Here is a 24,436-nt window from a genome sequence, read left to right on the forward strand (position 1 = left end):
CTGCACTAATCTGCACCTCCCACTCCCGACTCCAAGACTTTTCCCACGCTGCGCCAATCCTCTGGAATGCTCTACCCCAAGAAATTAGGACTATCCACAATTTACACAGTTTTAGGCGCTCTCTCAAAACACATCTATTCAGAGCAGCCTATCACGTTCACTAATCAAAGTCATTTTATGTGCAAGTGTAAGTATGTAGCCCATTCACTATCTCTGTCCCCCACCGTCTCAAGATGGCTGGATCATCATTGTAAATACATCATTGTAAATGCACACCTGTACTTTGTATCTCCCTCACCTCATGGTAGATTGTAAGCTCTCACGAGCAGGGTCGTCTTATTTTACTTTAATTATTGTATTGTTAATGTTGTTACTTATGACTTGTGTTTTGAAACTGTTAAACTGTAAAGCGCTGCGGAATATGTTGGCGCTATATAAATAAAGATTATTATATACTAGGAGTCTAAAGGGGAATCTGATCACTGGGAAAACGTTTTTGTCTTTGAGTACATTTAGGACTCGTAATAGATAGAGCAGATCATCTTTACCCAGGAGGGTAAATTACATATTGGGTAATTTTCAATGTATAAGTTGCCAAGAAGAGTGGGGAAAGTGCAGTGAAAACTTGAAGCAACTAATTTCTGTCTCATATAAATATTTTTTAGAATATTTAAACTGTATCTAATGAAATCCCTTTTTTCTTCATTTCTTTCTATCCTTGCTTTCTTTAATTTATTTTTTTTAATTTCCCTTCTTTCTTTCCTTCTTTTTCATACTTCATTTTCTTCCTTCCTTTTTCCCTATTTTATTATCCTCCTCTTCCCTTCTTCCTCCCCTCCTTCTTTTATCTCTTACTTTCTTCCTTCCAATTATCTATCCTTTCCTCCTTTCATCATTCCTTCTTTCCTTTTTCATTTCATTTTTTCCATTGGTCCCTACTTCCTTCCTTGTTTCTTTTTTTACTTACTTCCCTCCTTCATTCCCTTCCTCCCATCCTTCTCTCCTTGCTTCTCTTTCTCCCTTTCTGCTATCATTCTCTCCTTCCTTCTTTTACTTCCTTTCCCTCCTTTAATTTCTTACTTATCCATTCGCTCCTTCCTTCTCTCTTTTGCTCCTTCCTTTACTCCCACTCTCCCTTTTTTCCTCTCCTTCCCTCTTTCCCTTCCTTCCTCTCCTTCCCTCTTTCCCTTCTTGTTTCCTTTCCTATCCTCCCTCCCTTCTTTCATTCCTTTATTGCCTTTCTCCCTTCCTTCTTTCATTACTTATTTTCCTTTCTTCCTTGTTCCTCCTTCTTTTCCTATTTCTCTTCTTCATTCCTTTTATTTTTTCATTCGATCCTTGACTTCCTTCCTTACGTATTTAATTTATTCCTTACCCTCTTTTCATTTCTTCCTTGTTCCTTCATTCCTTACTTCTTTCCTTCCCTTCTTCCTTCCTACATCCCTACCTTCTGACCTTCTTTTTCTCATCATTTCCTTTCCCCTTTGTTTTTTGTTACTTCCTTTTCCTTCCTTCCCTCCTTTATTTCCTCCTGTCTTCATTCCTTTCTTTCCTCTTTTCTTCCATACTTCCTTTCGTCCCTTTTGTGTTTCCATTTTTTGATTCTCTTCTTTCCTTCCTTCTTTTTCTTTCTTCCATGTTCTTTCCTTCATTTTATTCCTTCTTTTCCTCCTTCATTCCTTTTTTCCTTCCTTCTTTGACTCCCTTCATTTCTTTTTTCATTACTTCCTTTCCCCCTTTCCTTTCTTCCTAGTTCCTTCCTTCCATCCTTCCTTCCTTCCTTGCTTTCTTGTTCCATACTCTTTCCTTTCCTTTGATTTTTTTCAGGTCTCCCGGGTGAGAGAGGGCTTCCTGGTTTGCCTGGTCAGAAAGGAGACCAGGGCGACATCGGTCTTCCTGGTAGTATGGGTCTTCGTGGACTTAGAGGTATGTGGTCTTCCTTTTCTTTCTTATTTTCCCTTTGTGACCATGATCTGAGTGGCCGGTCTTCTTTGAAGCTGGAGAATCGCGCACAGATCATTGCGGCTGTAATTTTCATGGTTTCACAATTCCCTTAATGCAGCTGATGTGGGTTTATCAGGCTTTTCTGCTGCAGACATGGATCACTAAAAATCCTAATAATTTATTACAGTTTTACAATGTGTCCATAAAAATGTCGACAGTCCGTGATTTTTTGATGAGGTGTGCGACTCTGACCCGTAGCTTGGCCGCATTCCCCTATGCACCTGACAGACCACCTCGGTCCCTCGATCTCTATATTGGTACCACTTCCTCATAATTGCCATATCTTTCAAATATTGGATCTTTGAAGTTGAAGGCAGAGAGGGGCCAAATATTAGCAATGGCCTCACTGGTGGAGAAAGCAAATCTTGGGTTTTCTTGTCCTTCCAAGTGGTAATATCAACCTTCAACACCTTGTTGCATAACCATTCGGGTATACTCTGGTGATTTGCAAAGATTTCCTTTCAGCTTTTCAGTAAAATTTGTCCAAAACACACAATTTGCATCTAATGTATTTGATGCGAGTTGAATATGCCTATTGAAGCTCCTCTAGCTGCTAATCTTCCTCCATGCCGCACCTCCCTGGACAGTCATTTGTTGGCCCCCTGTAGATCTGGTCACCTCTGATCTTCATGGCAGGAGACATCCTCTTAGTTGTCTTTTATCACTCTGTGCTTGGCTTAAGGGTACTTCACACATAGCGAGATCCTTAGCGAGATCGCTGAAACGTCACAGGTTTTGTGACGCAACAGCGACCTTGCCAGCGATCTCGCTAAGTTTAGCGGCGACCGGCCCCCCGCTGCGATATCGCTGATCGTGCTCGAATATCCTAGGCCATTTTTTGATCGTTGGTGTCTCGCTGGGCAGCATGCATCGCTGTGTTTGACGCCATAACAACGACGAGCGACCTCGTTGGCGACTCAGAACTCAGGGACGCAGGTCTGAGTCGTCAGAGTAGCTGCTGTGTGACAAGGTCCCAACGACCGCCGAGATCTTTATACGGATCGCCGTATCGTTGCTGCGTCGTTGAGATCTGCCTGTTTGACAGCTTACTAGCGCCCGTGTGGCGACGTACCAGTGATCCTTACCAGGTCGTATCGTTGTCGGGATCGCTGGAGCGTCGCTATGTGTAACGAGACCCTTAGTAGCCCTTGGATGATCACTCTGTGCTAGGCTTAGTTGCCCTTGGATGATCACTCTGTGCTAAACTTAGCAGCCCTTGGATGATCACTCTATGCTTGGCTTAGCAGCCCTTGGATGATCACTCTGTGCTAGACTTAGTTGCCCTTGGACGATCACTCTGTGCTAGTCTTAGCAGCCCTTGGATGATCACTCTGTGCTAGGCTTAGTAGCCCTTGGCTGATCACTCTGTGCTAGGCTTAGTAGCCCTTGGATGATCACTATGTGCTAGGCTTAGTAGCCCTTGGCTGATTACTCTGTGCTAGGCTTAGTAGCCCTTGGATGAGCACTTTTTGCTAGGCTTAGTAGCCCTTGGTTGATCACTCTGCTATGCTTAGTAGCCCTTGGATGATAACTCTGTGCTTGGCTTAGTAGCCCTTGGATGATTACTCTGTGCTTGACTTAGTAGCCCTTGGATGATCACTCAGTGCTAGGCTTTGTAGCCCTTGGATGATCACTCTGTGCTATACTTAGTTGCCCTTGGATGATCACTCTGTGCTAAACTTAGCAGCCCTTGGATGATCACTCTATGCTTGGCTTAGCAGCCCTTGGATGATCACTCTGTGCTAGACTTAGTTGCCCTTGGACGATCACTCTGTGCTAGTCTTAGCAGCCCTTGGATGATCACTCTGTGCTAGGCTTAGTAGCCCTTGGCTGATCACTCTGTGCTAGGCTTAGTAGCCCTTGGATGATCACTATGTGCTAGGCTTAGTAGCTCTTGGCTGATTACTCTGTGCTAGGCTTAGTAGCCCTTGGATGAGCACTTTTTGCTAGGCTTAGTAGCCCTTGGTTGATCACTCTGCTATGCTTAGTAGCCCTTGGATGATAATGCTGTGCTTGGCTTAGTAGCCCTTGGATGATTACTCTGTGCTTGACTTATTAGCCCTTGGATGATCACTCAGTGCTAGGCTTTGTAGCCCTTGGATGATCACTCTGTGCTATACTTAGTAGCCCTTGGATGATCACTCTGTGCTAGACTTAGTAGCCCTTGGATGATCACTCTGCGCTAGGCTTAGTAGCCCTTGGATGATCACTCTGCGCTAGGCTTACTATCCCTTGGATGATCACTCTGTGCTAGGCTTAGCAGCCCTTGGATGATCACTCTGTGCTAGGCTTACTATCCCTTGGATGATCACTCTGTGCTAGGCTTAGTAGCCCTTGGAAGATCAGTCTGTGCTAGACTTAGTAGCCCTTGGATGATCACTCTGTGCTAGGCTTAGTAGCCCTTGGATGATCACTCAGTGCTAGGCTTAGTAGCCCTTGGATGATCACTCTGTGCTAGGCTTAGTAGCCTTTGGACGATGCACATCAGCTCCTAATCAACACCTTGGACACACGGTGTAATGTCATATGGTGCATTGTCCGAATGTACTCAGCCTGGCACAGAGTGAAGGAAGATGTGGAAGTAGACCTTGCCTGTCATCAAGATCAGAAGTGACCGTAGCTGGTGGAGGACCGGGCAAGGAGATGCAGCAGCGAGAGAGGTGAGCAGCTAGGTGAGTACAATTTATTTTCCATGCCCTTCTACAATCTATCCTGGCTGCCGTTTCGTATTTGCACAATGCAAGTTAGACAAATTTGGTTTTGGCCAAATTTACATTTTTTTTAACATTTTAAGAAAATTTGATTCACCACGAACAGATTTGCTCATCTTTAGTGTGTTCTTCCATCTTCAGTGTGTTTTTCCATCTTCAGTGTGTTTTTCCACACAGTTGCACTGATGAGGCGGAATAAGACTGACACAAGTGTTTGGAGCTTCACATCTTTCTGATATTTTTGAATCTTTTGGTTCTTACATTGATGAATTTCTTTTTTTTTTCTTTAGTGCATTTCTTGAGAAAATCATATATTTCTGGAATGTTTGTAACCAAATAAAATATCTGGGCTTTTGAAATAGCCTGATGATGACATGATGGGATTAGAGGATCTGAGAATGTTCCTGGACAATAGTAAGAGCCGATGCAATTAATACTGATGATCCTGAGATCATATAAAGCAAACCTTGGCATTCCTTTCTCCGAACGCCTGGCTTTCTTTCCGGGATAGTCTTCTGTATACGAGAGCACACGCACAATAAGCGCTGCCTTCCCGATACTTAAGGACTTGTGACGAAGATTAATACTAACAGGGAGGTGGACTTAAGAGATACAACAGTCTATACATGGTGTATGTACCACGCTCCAATATGTCTGCCAAGGAGCTACCATGCCAAGGAGAAGTGACTGCCCAAATGGCTGAGACTGAAATACAAGCTCCTTAGGGGCTAATGTGGAAATGTTTATTTTGCTTATTAAAGACCATTTATTGTATAAAAAGGATGGGTGTGACGGTGACATTGAGGGATGTGGCAGGAGGCACCAAGAGGGACAAGTCAGACAACAACCATTAAGCACTGATCCAGACTTAATAACAAGTAAAGTGCAGGATGTAGATAGTCCAACACCAGCGCCAGGACATATCCTCCTAGTACCAAAGGCTGAGCACGATGCGACCGGCCACACTTGGATATTAAAGATCACCATAAAGAGCAGTCAGCAGTTGTTATAGGAAACAGTCATCAAGGTGCAGACAGATACCAAGACCACCAGCTCAACTGAGCCCCAATAGCAGAATAGGGAGTGCAGCTCTTGGGTATAATACAGGATGTAATTGAACATAATTAATGTATTGTATATACTGTGATAGATCGGCTCACTCGGCTGCGCACTGAGGTAGACATGGGTACACTGTCTCTTTAAATTGTCCGTTGGTATATTGTATATGCAGCAGAAAACAAGGTGCACCAACAATAAACACAGCCCTTACGGCAAAACAAGAAGAGCAAAACCAAAATGGTATCTCACAGTCTCTGCAGTGGGTCCTCCCCGCTCAGGGTGAGTAAAACCTCCTGGTTCAGTTTAGCTCTCAGGTAAGAACCTATCTGGAGTTTCTCTCTCCTCACATGCTGAACAAAGAGCCAGCTATTTAAGCCCCAGAGTACCCCCTGGGGTGGAGATAAGATGGACAAACTGCAACCCGCTGTATGGTTGTCCACAAAAACCCAGCCCAGTCAGTCTGGACAAGGCTTCTGCGTTCCCATGCATCTTCCCTTGCCTGTGCTCGACATGAAAATTAAAGTCCTGGAGTGCTAAAAACCATCTTGTCACCTGAGCATTATTCCCCTTCCTTTCCCTCATCCATCTTAGGGGCGCATGATCTAGAACTAGACTGAACCTCCTGCCTAAAAGGTAGTATCTCAGGGTGTCGATTGCCCAGTTGATGGCTAAGCACTCCTTTTCTACGATGGCATAGTTCTTTTACTAAGGTATAGGACTGAATGTTTGTCCCCGCCAATCTCCTGGGACAAGCCCCGATGTTAGAGGCGTCCGTTTGGAGCACAAACTACTTAGTGAAATCAAGTACGACCAAGACCGCTGTCTGCACAGGGTGAGCTTCAACTCCTGGAATACCATTTCAGCTTCAGAGGACCATTTGACCATCTACGTCTTTGTGCCCTTGAGAAGGTACGTCAGGGGGCTGGTATCATGGCAAAATTTTGGATAAATTGCCGACAGCATCCCACAATTCCCAGAAATGCCCTGGCCTGCTTATTGGAGACCGGTTTTGGCCACTTTTGGATTGTCTCCACCTTGTCTATTTTTGACTTTATCTCACCCCTCCTGACGATGTAGCCCAAGTATTTTGCCTTGCTTCTTTCCCCAGAGCGCACTTCTTTGGGTTTAAGGTAAACACTGTGCCTCAGTGCATCAAGTACCACCTGGAACTTCTGCAGGTGACTTCCCCAATCCCGGCTGAAGATCACAATGTCATCCAGATAAGTGGCAGCATTCTTTTTGTGATTCGGTCTATGGTCCTCTGGAAAGTAGCTGGGGATACTTGTAGTCCGAACGGTAATCTAGTATACTAGAAGCACCCCTCAGGGTTAGAGAAAGCCGTCTTCATCTTGGCACTTGGGGACAGGGGAATTTGCCAGTACCTTTTCGTTAGGTCCAAGATGGAAATTTATCTGGCTGGCCCTAGCCTCTCAATGAGCTTATCGACCCAGGGCATCAGATAGGTGTCAAACTTGGACATCTCATTTAGCTTCCTGTAATCATTGTAGAAGCGCCACTGTCCACTTGGTTTCGCCACAAGGACAATAGGGCTGAACCATCTGCTGTTTGACTCCTCGATGACGCCCAAGCTCAACATTCTCCTCACCTCCTTGGAGATCACCTCACGGCGGGCTTCGGGAATCCGATACATCTTTTGGTTTACCCTCACATGAGATTCAGTCAAGATTTTGTGCTCCACAACCTGCCTACATTCTGGTAACTCCATAAACAGGTCCTGGTTCAGCAGAAGCAACTCACGGCACTATTTGTTCTGCGCCAGCGATAGTGTATCTGCCACTGTGACATTCGCGACCCTGGCTTCAGGATTGGCCCCTAGGTACTTTGCTTCTACTGGATCCCTGTCTCGCCAGGGTTTTAGCAGGTTAATGTGGTAGACCTGGTACGGCTTTCTTCTCCCTAGTTGGTGGACCTCGTTGTTCACATCACTCAACTTTTTGACCGCCTCGTATGGCCCTTGCCACTTGGCCAGGAATTTACTTTCCACCATGGGGATCAACACCAACACCCGGCCTCCAGGGCTAAACTGTCTCTGTCTTGCTGACTGACTGTAGACCATCGCTTGGGCATCTTGTGCTTGAAGGAGGCTCTCCCTCATAATCAGCCTCACGCTTGCGATCCTGTCCTGCATAAGGGCCACATGTTCGATAATACTTTGGTGGGGTGTTACCTCCGCTTCCCAGGTCTCCTTTGCAATGTCCAGAAGTCCCCGAGTTTGCCGCCCGTATAACAGCTCAAGTGGCGAGAACCCGTAGAGGCCAGTGGGATTTCTCAAATGGAGAGCACTAGGTAAAGTGACAGACAATCCCAGTCCCAGCCATCCTTTTCCACAACCTTCTTCAGCATAGACTTCAAGGTCTTGTTGAACCTTTCCACAAGGCTGTCCGTCTGTGGATGGTACACAGATGTCCTGAGTTGGGTAATCTGGAGGGCCTTACATAACTCTCTCTTTACCTTGGACATGAACAGTGTTCTTTGGTCCTTCAGAATCTCCCTGGCCAGGCCCGTCCAGGAGAAAATATGGACTAGCTTTTTGGCTATTCTCCTGGCTGAGGAGTTCCTCACTGGTACTGCCTCCAGGGACCATGTTGCATAGTCCATGACCACCAAGATGTATTGGTGGCCTCTGGCGGACTTAACTAGGGGTCCTACAAGGTCCATGGCAATCTGGTCAAATGGGACCTCTATAAAGGGTAATGGCACTAGGGGACTGTGCAAGTGGGATACGGGAGCAGTTGGCTGGCAGGTAGGGCAGGATCGGCAGAAATTAACAATGTCTCGGTGACACCAAGGCCAGTAGAACCTCTGAAGAACTCTCTCTTGGGTCTTATGTATGCCTAGATGCCCCCCCCTCACATGAGAAAGGGCCAGGTCTACTACCCTACGTCTATAGGGTCCCGGGACTAACAGCTGCTCTAATACTTCCCCTCGCTGTTTAGTGACCCAATAAAGTAATTCCTCATTCACTGCAAAATAAGGGAATCTGGTGTCATCCACCAGCTCTTGGGCAACCCCATTTTTCACAGTCACATTTTCAAATGTCCCTTTTATTGTAAGATCCCACATTTGAGCAGTTCCAAAATTTCCCTCAGAAGCCCCAAGTTCAGGAATATCTGCCTCACTGGTCAACGTCTCATCCTCGTTACCAGCCAGGAAACACAAGGGGATCTCATCCATCTCTGACTGCGTTGGGGTTTCATCAGAGTGGGACTGGCTCCTGTCTGAGACACTTGGTATCCCCGCCTTCCGCCACAAATCCCAGAACAGGCTAAAGTCCAACGCTACTATCACCGGGTGTAACAAGTCCTTAACCACACTGACCTCATGGATCTCAGACCCACAGTATGTTTTTATAGACACTCTCGCAACAAGGTTGTCTTTGGTGTCCCTGTGAATACAGTGGACACCCACTTGTTTCCTGGTGATTAAATGGTGGGGGAGTGGGCCCTTACCAGTGTCACCAAACTCTCTGAGTCCAAGAGTCCTGACACCAGTACCCCATTTATTGTCACAGGACAAGACTGCGGCCCCTCCCCGGGCTGATATTCCACGCTGCAAGCGGGATAGGCATAATATGAGCAGTGCTCCCTAGGCTGCAGTCCATCTGCTTGGAAGATATAGGACAATGGGCCGCTATGTGTCCAGGACCATGGCATCTTCAGGAGACCAGGTCTTGACCAGCAGCCTTTGGCAACCCCTCAGTGACTTCTTGGGACCTCGGACTTCCCCCCAGTGGTGGCTCTCCTACCCCTCTTTTTGGGACTCAGGCTCCCACTGGTTTCTCCAGTATGGAGATGCACCACCCCTTGGCTTCCTTCGGGACCTCTCGACCACCTGGTACCTTTTTACGAGGCCCACCAGGTCGCCTGCATTCTGGGGGTCTCTCTGGGCAACCCAGGTCTGCACGGGCCTGGGAAGGGAGTAAATAAATTTGTCCATGACCACTCGCTCAACCATCTGGGCTGGAGTGAAGGATTATGGCTGCAACCATTTCTATACCAAATGCAATAACTCAAACATCTCAGAGCAGGGAGGTTTGTCACCAAATAAAATATCTGGGCTGGTGAAATAGTCTGATGATGACATGATGGGATTAGAGGATCTGAGAATGTTCCTGGACAATAGTAAAAGCTGATGCAACTAATACTGTTGATCCTAAGATCACATGAAGCAAACCTTGGCATTCCTTTCTCCGAACGTCTGGCTTTCTTTTCGGGATCATCTTCTGTATATGAGAGCATACGCACAATAAGCGCTGCCTTCCCAAAACTTAAAGATTTGTGACAAAGATTAATACTAACAGGGAGGTGGACTTAAGTGATACAACAGTCTATATATAGTGTATGTATCATGCTCCAAGATGTCTGCCAAGGAGTGACTGTGCCAAGGAGAAGTGACTGCCCAATACGCCCAGTGATTAACTTTTTGGGCTTTTACAGACATTGTGACCCCTGAGCATGCCAATATCTCAGTTTTTAACTTGGCATATTCCCGCTCATCTTGTAAGGCCAAGTAATAATAAGCCTTCTGGGGTTCGACAGTCAGATAGGGGGTCTGCACCTTCACTTCTCCAGCTCTGCAACCCGTTCAAAGACAGTCAGAAATGCCTCTACATCATCCCTCAGGGTCATTTTCTGCATCGCTCATCATACCGCCTTCGGGACGTATGTGTCGTCACCTAAAGTTGGGGAACGAGCTTCCGGCCTCCCACGAACTGCCTCTGCAAGCAATTCAATCTGCTGTTGCTGTTGTCGGAACTGGTAATGTTGGTGCTGCTGTTGCTGTAGGAGTTGCTGCTGATGCTGCTGTTGCGTCCGTTGGATAAGCAGTTTACTCGTCTCCTGATGTGCCTGCTATTGCTTCTGCTGTATGCTCACCAGATGCTTAATCAAGTCCTAAATACTGGCTGACTTTTTCTCCTGGTTTATGGTCACCTTTACCCAGGACATGCGGTTTGTCCACAGCTGCTACTCGTGCTGCTACTCTGGAGGTCAGCTATTTAAGCCCCAGATCACTCCCTGGGGTGGAGATAAGGAGTGCAACCTCCCACCTAACTCTATGGTTGTCCATAAAAACCCAGCTCATTAAATATATTAGCTGTTGACCCCTCGCAACACTTAGGCTGAGTGCACACGTACTTTTTGGCCCTGCGGATTTTTCCGCGCAGAATGGAAGAAATCCGCAGGTCAAATGACCTGCATTTTTCCTGCGGATTTCTTCCATTTTTGATGCGGTTTTCATGCGGTTTTTGTGCGGTTTTCCATCGCGGTTTTCCCCCTGCGGATTTGGTGACGGGAGATAGAAAACGGCACAAAAGAAGTAACATGCTGTGGATTTTGTACCGCGGGAAAACCGCGCAGAAAAATCCGCAGCGTCTGCACAGCGTTTTTTTTTTTACATTGATTTTAAGGCTACTGTACATCACAATGCAGAAATGCAACGTTTCTGCGCGGTAAAATCCGCTGCGGAAATGCTGCAAATCTGCCTCGTGTGCACACAGCCTTAGTGTGCTGGAGAAAAATCTATGGGTTTTACATCACTTTACCAGTGACTTTGTCACAATACACAGTGACTGTACCAGCAGAATAGTGAGTGCACCTGTGGAGTATAATACAGGATGTAACTCAGGATCAGTAATGTAATGTATGTACACAGTGTCTGCACCAGCAGAATAGTGAGTGCAGCTCTGAAGTATAATACAGGATGTAACTCAGGATCAGTAATGTAATGTATGTACACAGTGACTGCACCAGCAGAATAGTGAGTGCAGCTCTGGGGTATAATACAGGATGTAACTCAGGATCAGTAATGTAATGTATGTACACAGTGACTGTACCAGCAGAATAGTGAGTGCAGCTCTGGAGTATAATACAGGATGTAACTCAGGATCAGTAATGTAATGTATGTACACAGTAACTGCACCAGCAGAATAGTGACTGCAGCTCTGGAGTATAATACAGGATGTAACTCAGGATCAGTAATGTAATGTATGTACACAGTGACTGCACCAGCAGAATAGTGAGTGCAGCTCTGGGGTATAATACAGGATGTAACTCAGGATCAGTAATGTATGTACACAGTGACTGCACCAGCAGAATAGTGAGTGCAGCTCTGGAGTATAATACAGGATGTAACTCAGGATCAGTAATGTAATGGATGTACACAGTGACTGCACCAGCAGAATAGTGAGTGCAGCTCTGGAGTATAATACAGAAGGTAACTCAGGATCAGTAATGTATGTACACAGTGACTGCACCAGCAGAATAGTGAGTGCAGCTCTGGAGTATAATACAGGATGTAACTCAGGATCAGTAATGTAATGTATGTACACAGTGACTGCACCAGCAGAATAGTGAGTGCAGCTCTGGGGTATAATACAGGATGTAACTCAGGATCAGTAATGTATGTACACAGTAACTGCACCAGCAGAATAGTGAGTGCAGCTCTGGGGTATAATACAGGATGTAACTCAGGATCAGTAATGTAATGTATGTACACAGTGACTGCACCAGCAGAATAGTGAGCGCAGCTCTAGAGTATAATACAGGATGTAACTCAGGATCAGTAATGTAATGTATGTACACAGTGACTCCACCAGCAGAATAGTGAGTGCAGCTCTGGGGTATAATACAGGATGTAACTCAGGATCAGTAATGTAATGTATGTACACAGTGACTGCACCAGCAGAATAGTGAGTGCAGCTCTGGAGTATAACACTTGATGTAACTCAGAATTAGTAATGTAAACTACAATATATATTGGTATATGGAGAAGCAGCCAGTAAGTTCTCACTGTGATTATTTTTCTGGAGTGGGTACTACACCCCTCCACCCCATGGCAGCTGACATGACTTGTCCTCCGTTCTTTTGGTGGGACATTTCTGCCTCGTTTTTCCTGGTGTTGGCCACCATCATGCAGCTTCTTGTTACCATTTCAGCTGATACTTGTTTTGCTCTCGTATTTCGTTCCCGTCGCCGTCTCCATCGCAGGAATATTCTATTAGTCAGATTTCTTAATATATCTACATGTTTATAGACATTAAGGAGAAGGACCTGGAAATCATTTGCCAAACCAACATCATCTGGTGGCCAGGAACGTTAGGTCACCATGACTGGAAGCCGCTCATAAATCTCAGCCAAGACGGAGAAGTGCTGAAATATAAGACAGTGACGTAAGTGCGGCTTCATGGCCGGTGTTATTGGTGTCCTCACGTCCTGTTGTTGGGAACATTCATCAGGTTTCTCCTTGGGTCGGACTCTTGTTTTCTAGCAGGTGGAGCCATGTTTCTCAGGTACGTCCAGTGTAGGAGCGATCTACAGGCCGGATACAGCGTTCACCCCTGGACCTTATGTGACACTCAACTAACACATGCCGAGATTTCACAGAGAAGGTGACACTCAGGGTACATGATAATGACACTGACACTCGGGGTACAGGATAATGACACTGACACTCGGGGTACAGGATAATGACACTGACACTCAGGGTACAGGGTAATGACACTGACACTCAGGGTACAGGATAGTGACACTGACACTCAGGGTACAGGATAATGACACTGACACTCAGGGTACAGGATAATGACACTGACACTCAGGGTACAGGATAATGACACTGACACTCGGGGTACAGGATAATGACACTGACACTTGGGGTACAGGATAATGACACTGACACTCAGGGTACAGGGTAATGACACTGACACTCAGGGTACAGGATAGTGACACTGACACTCAGGGTACAGGATAATGACACTGACACTTGGGGTACAGGATAATGACACTGACACTTGGGGTACAGGATAATGACACTGACACTTGGGGTACAGGATAGTGACACTGACACTTGGGGTACAGGATAATGACACTGACACTCAGGGTACAGGGTAATGACACTGACACTCAGGGTACAGGATAGTGACACTGACACTCAGGGTACAGGATAATGACACTGACACTCGGGGTACAGGATAATGACACTTGGGGTACAGGATAATGACACTGACACTTGGGGTACAGGATAATGACACTGACACTTGGGGTACAGGATAATGACACTGACACTCAGGGTACAGGGTAATGACACTGACACTCAGGGTACAGGATAGTGACACTGACACTCAGGGTACAGGATAATGACACTGACACTCGGGGTACAGGATAATGACACTTGGGGTACAGGATAATGACACTGACACTTGGGGTACAGGATAATGACACTGACACTTGGGGTACAGGATGATGACACTGACACTTGGGGTACAGGATAATGACACTGACACTTGGGGTACAGGATAATGACACTGACACTCGGGGCACAGGATAATGACACTGACACTCGGGGTACAGGATAATGACACTGACACTCGGGGCACAGGATAATGACACTGACACTCGGGGTACAGGATAATGACACTGACACTCGGGGTACAGGATAATGACACTGACACTTGGGGTACAGGATAATGACGCTGACACTTGGGGTACAGGATAATGACACTGACACTTGGGGTACAGGATAATGACACTGACACTCGGGGTACAGGATAATGACACTGACACTCAGGGTACAGGGTAATGACACTGACACTCAGGGTACAGGATAGTGACACTGACACTCAGGGTACAGGATAATGACACTGACACTCGGGGTACAGGATAATGACACTGACACTCGGGGTACAGGATAATGACACTTGGGGTACAGGATAATGACACTGACACTTGGGGTACAGGATAATGACACTGACACTCGGGGTACAGGATGATGACACTGACACTTGGGGTACAGGATAATGACACTGACACTCGGGGCACAGGATAATGACACTGACACTCGGGGTACAGGATAATGACACTGACACTCGGGGTACAGGATAATGACACTGACACTCGAGATACAGGATAATGACACTGACACTTGGGGTACAGGATAATGACACTGACACTCGGGGTACAGGATAATGACACTGACACTTGGGGCACAGGATAATGACACTGACACTTGGGGCACAGGATAATGACACTGACACTTGGGGCACAGGATAATGACACTGACACTTGGGGCACAGGATAATGACACTGACACTTGGGGCACAGGATAATGACACTGACACTTGGGGCACAGGATAATGACACTGACACTTGGGGTACAGGATAATGACACTGACACTCGGGGTACAGGATAATGACACTGACACTTGGGGCACAGGATAATGACACTGACACTTGGGGCACAGGGCATCTTCCAATGATTGCCATGGTTTCCTTTAGATCAATGATAAGTGACCTCAGATAGATCAGTGCCCCTTACGCTTGCTCTTTTCCGTGACCCTCAGACACGTTGTGATAGCGTCTAGCTGAGGCACATTCGCCCTCGGTGCCCGGTAACAGCAGGTTTGTGTCTTATCTTTGGTGATTTTCCCAGGAATTTGTTTGGTTGTCATTATGTTATTTCAGATCTTGGTAATTTCTAAACCATTCCTGGTAAACCAAGAGTCTGCAAAGTGAATTAATGAGTCCCGTTTTTGGAGGAGGCTGGAGCGGGCAGTGCCAAGGACAGGGGAGCACAGTGTGAGCCCTGATACCTGAGAGCAAAAACAAACACCCAGGCAGATGTCTGATCCTCCGAGTCTCTGGCTCTCGCCCACACCTCTCTCTGCAGAACAAAAAGTCACCAGCTCCCCGGCCAACTTTGTGCTCTCACATTGAGAGGATTATACCGGGATAAACGTGATGGACATTTTATTTATGCATCAACTACATGTTTTGAAAAGTAGAAAGAATCTTTTGACTTTCACATTATTTCAGGAAGACTTGGCTTTGCAGTGGATATATCTAACATATAGAATTATCCGGGCCAGATAATCTCAGGTCAGGGAGCCAAGGAGTTTGAAATCAGAGGAAGGAATTGCCAAGCTGGGCTTGTTCCTGATCTTCAGGACCTCTAGGAGGCATCATCTAGGAGCTCCAACTGCAACATCGACCCTAACGTAAAAATCAAGGCGGTAGAAGCTCAGTTCCACATGATCATCGTAGGACCTTTGGATAAATTTTGCATTGGTGCATCAGGATCTTGAAGGAACACTTCAGTTCAGAAGGATGTTCCTCTTCTTGATTCAGAAGATCCTTCCGTAATTGATGGAGTTGAAAACTTGGGTGGGGTTGGCACCTCTTGGACTCTGCAGGAAGCCTTGCTACATGAGTTTGGAGAAAAGCCAAACCAGAATCTCAATTTGCAGACACATGTTTCAGGGTTTTTCTATTCCTCAGTGCAAAGCATGAGATCTAATTTGTCTGTATTAGAGGTCTCTGATGGTGGTCTAAGGGGTATTGTCTCTACTTGTGGAGAAACATTTCTTCAACACTGACCAAGCTTTTTTTATGCAAGGCAACAATCCGAAAAGGTTGTTATTCAATATTTTTCTATTGTGTTTAGAAATTAGTACATTTATTTTAGGATTTACAAGGGTACCAATTTCTGGTACTTCCGAAGCTCCTAGAGGTGTCTCTCGTTTTGTGAGGTGGTGGCAATCTTTGCTCCTACACAGTGGCGGATTAAGTGGACTATGGGCCCGGGGCTGTTCATAAAACCTGGGCCCCTGTACCCCCCTTGCCACCTGAGCGCTGCGGTCCCCGTGCGGGAATTGACAGCCGTACAGACCGCAGCACTTGGTTTGCTGCGGGTCCATACGGAAAACCCGCCACCATTCCACCACGTGTGGACATGGCCTAAAAAGACGTTGCACATAAGCTGTAGGCCTACGGCCAATACGCACAAAATCGCCCAACGTGATCCTGGCCATAAGGGATCCACTTGAATGTCCCCACTTTAATTTGAAGTCCCCTTACTTCATCCATTGCAGTCCCCTATCACCCACTCACTTCATCTGCAGTGCCGCTTCATCATTTGCAGCCCCTTATCCCCCCTTCCATTTTATCATGTGCAGTCCCCTTCCCCCCCAACTTCATGTGCAGCCCCACTCCCCCATCATCATGTGCAGTCCCCCTTACCCCCAATTCATCATGTGCAGTCCCCCTTACCCCCAATTCATCATGTGCAGTCCCCCTTACCCCCAATTCATCATGTGCAGTCCCTCTTACCCCCTATTCATCATGTTCAGTCCCACTTACCCCCAATTCATCATGTGCAGCCCCACTCACCCCACTTCATCATATACAGCCCCCAGTCACCCCCCCTTCATCATATACAGGCCCCAGTCACCCCCCGTTCATATACAGCCCCCAGTCACCCCCCCTTCATCATATACAGCCCCCAGTCACCCCCCCTTCATCATATACAGCCCCCACTCACCCCCCTTCATCATATACAGCCCCCAGTCACCCCCCCTTCATCATATACAGGCCCCAGTCACCCCCCGTTCATCATATACAGCCCCCAGTCACCCCCCTTCATCATATACAGCCCCCAGTCACCCCCCTTCATCATATACAGCCCCCAGTCACCCCCCTTCATCATATACAGCCCCCAGTCACCCCCCCTTCATCATATACAGCCCCCAGTCACCCCCCCTTCATCATATACAGGCCCCAGTCACCCCCCCTTCATCATATACAGGCCCCAGTCACCCCCCCTTCATTGTGTACAGCCCCCACTCACCCCCTCCCCCATTTAATTCATTTTATAAATAAAAAAAAATAAAAAAAGTTCCCCATACTTACCTCACAGCCGGCTCGCTCCCCAGCAGCGCCTCTGCTTTCAGCATCCTCCGGGACATGTCGGCGCGTGCACGATGACGTCATCGCGCACGCCCGACATCTGACCCGGAAGTACAGCCGGAGCTGAGCAGCCGTCAAGGTGACGGCCGTGCACAGCTCCCGGCCCCTCATAGAATGTGACGCGGGCGGCTGTCTGCTGCCGGCGGCGTCACAGCACAGGGCACGGCCGGCCCTGTACAGGTGCTGGGGGAGCGGTCCGGGGGGCATTTGCCTCTCTGCCACCCGGCCCAGCCCGCCCCAGCCCCTGCCCCTGGGCCCCCAAAAAACCTTGGGCCAGGGGCGACCGCCCCATCCGCCCCTATTAAGATCCGCCATTGCTCCTACAAACAGGCTAGTATAAAAGTGGAATGAAGTCAGTGGCCAACATCTTCAAGATGAAGGCTAGAGGTTCACCCTCTTTCAACTCCATCAATTATTAAATCTGGGAAAAGGATCTTCTAAAACAAAGAGGGAAAATGTCCTTCTTAATTGAAGTGCACCTCACCTTGAAGATCCTGAGCTCCAAGGCAAATGTGTTCCAGACCAGTTACCTACATGAAAAAAGTCATGAGCCAGAAGAAGAAAATGAAATAAGAGCCTGGAGGAAGTGACCAATTTAACCTTTTTAGGTCTGTGATGATCCTTAGAAAGTTGAAGACAAGTGTGTTCATTTGCCAGCGGGCTTGTGTATCAGAAGGACGACCTAATAATCTACGGGAGGGAATAAAACGGAAACAGTTGAGTTTTCTTCATAATGTATCAGGTGAATACATGAGAATCATGAAATGTGAGACGTTCTAGGTTCCTCTCCGTGATGTGAGTCCTCCTGAGTCGTATGACAGGTACTTAAAATGTTTGAATGGAATCAATTTGAGTACTAAAAAGTTTTTCGAGACTGTAAAATGCCCAGGGAATTCTTAATGCTGGAGAACATGGAAGAGAATCCACCTGAGGAAAGAAATATTTAGCCTCATTCCATCTTTCTTAACGACCCGGCATAACTCATCAGAGTGAAAGCTTCCTCTCTCCGATCAGACACAGATAATATGAACCAGAGGAGGTGGAGGGGATCAGACATTCACAGCCGTCGCCTCTCATAAAAGTGCCAAAATTACAAATTCGATTGATCTACGATGAATAACTCTCAACGGTCAAAGAAAAAATTTTCTGTAAAGGATAGCAACTCATACTACGTTCTCCTGTTTGGGATTAGTGTGCGACTCTTATTTTAGTACAGTATAGCCATCACATCACATGGTATATTTCAGCCAATCAGGGGACACTATCATAGCCTGTATAAAAGCTCAGACTAGGAATGCAGCAGCCCGTTTGTGGTGAATCTGGATAGCAAGATGACATCAAAGCTCATAGCTCAGGAAAACCCATAAAACACTGAATAACCAATACAGATAATGTGTGACAGCAAAGCAATGAAGAATGGTTATCATTAGTAATGGGTGACATCACTAAGGCTGTGTTTGTGTAATAGAGCTTGAATGGGGTTGGATGCAGTCATAGGAGTCCTCAGTGTTACACACAAATTTTCAGGGCTGTTGGAGTATCGGCAGTTTTTTTCGATTCGATCAAATTTCTTGAAAAATTTGTCAAAAATTATGAATTCGAATTTCAAAACATTCGGTCATCTGTAAATTATATGCCATTTTGTAGACTACAATAGTAGATTTTAATAGAGCAGGAAGGAATGAGGTTCCCCTGGGGGCAGGTCCTGGTCATTACTGTGGTATTTCAGGACGTCAGTGGATATGTCTCTGGGACTTTTCTTGTTTCTTAATTTGACTGTTTTCAGTGTGTTCCAGTAGAATCCTTCAGACACCTCGTAAAACTAAGCAGGCCAGCATGGCAGGCCTGAAACGGAGGGGAGATCGTCAAGTGCTACACTTATAGGCTCAGGCTATGAAAACAGTGGACATAATTTGTTAAAGAAGGAGGATTAGGAAAGAAATGGAGAAGAGAACAGACGATGGAATATAAAATACCCGTCTATATCAGCTATACATCCGAATAGGCTTACCGTCTACAGTACATTGGAAAAGTTTTAGGCAGGTGTGGAAAAACGTCTGCAAAGTAAGGATATTTTCAAAGACAGAAATTTTAATAATTTATGTTTGCCTACAAACAAAATGCAAAGTAAATGAACAAAAGAGAAATGTAAATCCCAGCAATATTCAGGGACCGCTCTTTGCCTTCATCACTTCTTCTCAGTCACTTATTATTTGCACAAAATTTGAAGGAATTTGATAATGAGGTTGTTCCAAACATCTTGGAGCTTTGACCCCAAATCTTCTGTGCATGAGGCTTGTGCGGATCCTTCTGTCTCTTCATGTGATTCCAGATAGACTGGATGATGTGAGATCAGGGCTCTGTGTTCCCGGATCATCACCCCCAGGACTTCTCGTTCTTAATGACATTGGCTGGATGTTGGGGGTCGTTGTCTGGCTGCAGAATAAATTTGGAGCTGATCAGATGCCTCCTGATGATATTACATGATGGATAAATGTCTGCCTGGATTTCTCAGCATTTAAGACATCAAGAAATGGACAACATTGAGCGCTGTAGATGAAGTGGTCAGCCAAGGAAACAGTGCAGCAGATGAAAAACACATTATGTTACTTGCTTTTTGAAATTGGAAGATGTTCAGCAGTGCCATCAGTTCAGAACTGACGGCAACCAGTGGGATCAACAATATCTATCTAGTGTCCGGAGACTCCTGTCCAGAAGTGGTCTGAACTGTGGCAAGAAAACAGACCTTCATTATGGAATCAAGGACAAGTGACTCAACTAAGCATAAAAACATAGGAAACAATGGTGCTTGGTAGTTTTGACCGGACTGAAACAATGTGAAATATTCAGCTGTAATCGAAGGAGATTGTTCCCTGGAGGCCGAAGAGCGGCACAATCATGCAGGAGCAGTAACTCACAATGGAGAATCCTGCAAGGTGGTGGCTGAATGTCATGAAATGGAGTTGGAGATTTGGTCAGGATTAATGGTGTCCTCAATGCTGAGAAATCCCGGCAGATACTTATCCATCATATAATCATCAGGAAGCGTCTGATCGGCTCCAAATTTATTCTACAGTCAAACAACAACCCCCAACATCCAACCAATGTCATTAATAATGAGGAGTCCTGGGGGTGATGATCCGGGAACACAGAGCCCTGATCTCACATCATCCAGTCTGTCTGGGATCACATGAGGAGACAGAAGGATCCGCACAAGTCTCATACACAGAAGATCTGGGGTCAGGTCTCCAAGATGTTTGGAACAACCTCTTGCTGAGATCCTCCATAACCTGTGTACAAGTGACAAGAAGAAGTGATGAAGGCAACGGGCAATCACCAAATACTGGTGGGATTTAGATTTCTCTTTTCTTTATTCACTTTCTATTTTGTTAATTGATAAAGATAAACTATTACCACTCCTAGTTTTGAAATCTTCTTACTCTGCAGCATTTTTCTTCACATCTGCCTAAAACTTTTGCACAGCGCTGTAAAAGAAATAGGAGAAACATGATAAATGTATATAATAAGCTACAAAGCATGATATAATGGTGAAATCGCCCTCTCCGGGTGTCTTCTATTCCAGTTCTCCATCTTTAGTCAATATTGTAGATGTCATAGATGAGAATTCAGATCCGTTCAGTGCCGATTCCTTCGGTAATACGGTATCTTGTGTTTCCTTCTATCTGGTATTTACTGGACCACAAATAGGCAGAGGCTAATACGAAGCAGAGCTGATCGGAGGAGCGGAATGAAGCTGAGCGTGAGGTATCATGTTAGTTTCAGGATTCTTCGCTAATGTAATTTCTGGTTGTATGAAAGTCTTACTGGAAAAAGAAAAGGGGAAATTCTTGGATTTTTCAGATATCGCATGACCAAGATTGTGGAGTTGTATATCATGTATGATCTTCACGTTCAGCCGAGTCATCTTACAGCACCAACGGCGAGGTAGGGGAGCTATGGAAAGTAGCATTAGCTTGTTCATAGGACCAGTTGGGGGCCTGCTGATGGACCACCACAAATCAGACTTTTTTTGACATTTTTGATTGACAACCTTTTCTACTTGGTAAAGGGAAAAACTGATTTAAGCTCTTAGTAGAGGAAAATAATGACTATTTTATGCGTACTTTATGGTGGACATATGTTGTCACGGTGTGACTACTTTATGAGTATTGTTAGAGTACTGGACAGATATATATCTGGTGTATAATGTGTTAAAGGATCATCAGCTTATCTTTTCGAAGAACAGGAATGAGACATCGTTGAGTGTTTTGAAAAAATGTCCTTGAGATGTGTAACTTGAAGCTCCTGATGCAACATCTGTGAGAAAGACAATAGGTTCCCAACACAACCCACATCGTAGATGTAACCTCTGCACACCCAAAAGATAAAGTTAAAACACTTTTAGTGAATCTTTAAGGTTTTTTTTAAAGGCAAATCATCAGATCTTCATCAGTCCATGTGCTTGACCATGGATAATCATGACTGTATTGGATTAGCGCAAGTGGAAAGGTTCGCATACTCACATGGGTCTATAAGTGTATCTGGAGATACAGAACTCTTCTTTCTAAGAGGAGAGATAACTTGAATAATTTGCCCAGAGAGCATTGTCTGTCACCATCCGTAAAATGTCTGGATCTCCACAAGGAGAACTTGTGGTGTTCAAGGACTTTGGAAAAGTGTGAGAAACCAATCCCAAGAGTTGGACAACTCCTTTATAGAAATGGTGTCCTCCTATGTCTTATGGGGCCAGTGGACCTCCCTCATAGGTATGTGACAACCCCTGGAATGCCACCTGTTTTCTATGTTTAGTAGATTGAGGGGAGATCACTTATAAGCACAATGAAAGGAAAAATATTCTGATTTCCAATGAGCTGATGAGAAATGTTTTTTTTTTGTGGGCCCAGTCCCAATATTTCCACTTCTAAGTGCTAACAAGAACAAGAATAAGTGCTAACAAGAATAATGGTTTTAGTACTTTCTTCTGTTACATACAAGCACCTCAAAGTTCCGATCTCCATGTACTTCAGATGAATCGTGCTGAATTAAAGGGGGTTTCCTGCCTTGTACTTCAATGATTTATTCACAGGGTATCATGAAAATGGTGCCCCCCCAACTCTCTTTGTGCATAGTCCAGGTTTCAGCCATTCAGTTTTTGCCTTTTGCATTTGTCTGCTTCCGCATTGGTGTGCGTCTTATCTTTAGAGGAAGCCCTTTAGTAACTGGCCAAAAAGGCAGATGAAGGTCAGTGTGTACAGTAAGGTTATATATCTTGGAGCAAAAATGTAGATGTGATTTATACACTTGATGGATCGGTATATGTGGAGTCTTCAATGGAGGTTGATTTGGGTGTAATTATAAAAACTTAATGATAGAGCTCAATGTCAGTCTGCTGCAGCTAAAGGCAACAAAATATTGTTCTCTATTAGAAAAGAAATATTAGTTTGCCTTTTTATAAAGCACCGGTTTGACCATATTTTGACTATGCATTTCAGTTTTGGGCAACCAAATGCTATTGTAGACCCCGTGATAACACAGGGTCACTGCTTATGGGGAGTGATTGAGTATGTTGGATTTCATCCTGTAGAACCTTTGGCTGCTGCAAGGAGTCAGATGATCTGCTGTCCAGAAAAGGGACAGGGTTTCCAGAAACTTTGATCTGGAACATGGAAGCAATAGTCCAAGAGACGTAGTCCATTGCTGTTTGTTTATTGATGTAACAATGGGTTAATTGATGCGGGATTAGCTTCTGTCCTACATAAAATGTGAGTTATGGGGTATTCAGTAGTGAAACAGCAGATAGGACCAGACTCTGGGTTCGGTGAGAACTGTAACATCAGATATATCCCTCGGGACCATATCCCAGCAGGTGGTACATCTGTATCTGATAGTGGACGGACACTGGAGTTCCGGATTCTAGGCGTGCCGATGAATGAATACAAACAAATTTTATCATCTGTGTGGAAATCCACAGGGTGGAAGTGACCTGCTGAAAACAATGATTTGTTGTGAATTTTCCTTTCTCTATTGACGTAGACACTTTTACAAGGCTCACACATGTGTAAGGGTCAAAGAAAAGACCACATCTATCCAAGTAGTCACCACCAAGCCACGTGAACACAAATACAATGAGGTTCTCGACTCATATACTGATTTTTAGGGGAAAAAATATCATTGGTATTAGCTTCCATACCCCATTTTTGTTCTCAGCCTTCATCTCAACAACTGCATAATGAAAAAATAGAAAAGCTTTTGTAAATCGTTGGCCAAGCTCTCGTTTGGCCAGTAGTTATTCCTCCCGACTGGCTGAGACTGGAGTAGAGCAGTCCATATACATTAGCTTTCTGTTGGCCGAATGATGTTTCTGATGATCGTTGTTCTGTAAACTGGTAGCACGCCTGAGTTCTCTGTGAGAAAGCCGCCAACTGACATCTCTGGCAGAGGCTTATTTCTGGGAAAATCGGCACAATGGGCAGTCCTAAATTGGACTTACCCGATCAAACCTTCCTTGATTATCGGCAAGCCGTTGCGGTTGTAGAGGAGAAGACCGTGCTGTGGACGCTGACAGAGCACCGGGTCCGGAACTGCTTGGGCCGCACCTACTGTTGCAGGGGGAAGGAGATTGGAGACGGAGCAGACCCATAACCTGTGTAGATGGGGCATGGCAAGCCAGAGAGGGATAAAAGGGTTTGTGCGGGAAAAAGAGGGGCTTCTCACCAGAGAGAGGAGACAGAGAGGACCGGGGCCGGGCTGCGGGGAAAGATAAGCCGCAGAGTAGCGATCACGGCCAGGTGCAGCACGGCTCCCAGGTTGCAGCGGGCGTGCAAAGGGACGCACGCCGAGCAGAGGATTGCGGTGGACTCCACTCCGCTGCGCTGCAGCATATCGGACTAGGGGCTCAGCGGGTAA

The 24,436-nt window shown here is 45.7% G+C and overlaps 1 protein-coding gene across 1 annotated transcript in view; it reads left to right on the forward strand.

Moving 5' to 3' along the window:
- Positions 1-24,436, forward strand: part of SCARA5 (scavenger receptor class A member 5) — a 410,475-nt gene that overhangs the window by 304,377 nt on the left and 81,662 nt on the right. The window contains exon 6 of the mRNA XM_073561962.1: positions 1,828-1,926. Within this exon, the coding sequence (XP_073418063.1) occupies positions 1,828-1,926 (99 nt within the window). The remainder of the gene's footprint in view (positions 1-1,827; positions 1,927-24,436) is intronic.

The sequence above is a fragment of the Dendrobates tinctorius genome, unplaced genomic scaffold (assembly GCF_039654945.1).
Source record: "Dendrobates tinctorius isolate UK_male_01 unplaced genomic scaffold, ASM3965494v1 ptg000332l, whole genome shotgun sequence".
Classification (NCBI taxonomy): Eukaryota; Metazoa; Chordata; class Amphibia; order Anura; family Dendrobatidae; genus Dendrobates; species Dendrobates tinctorius.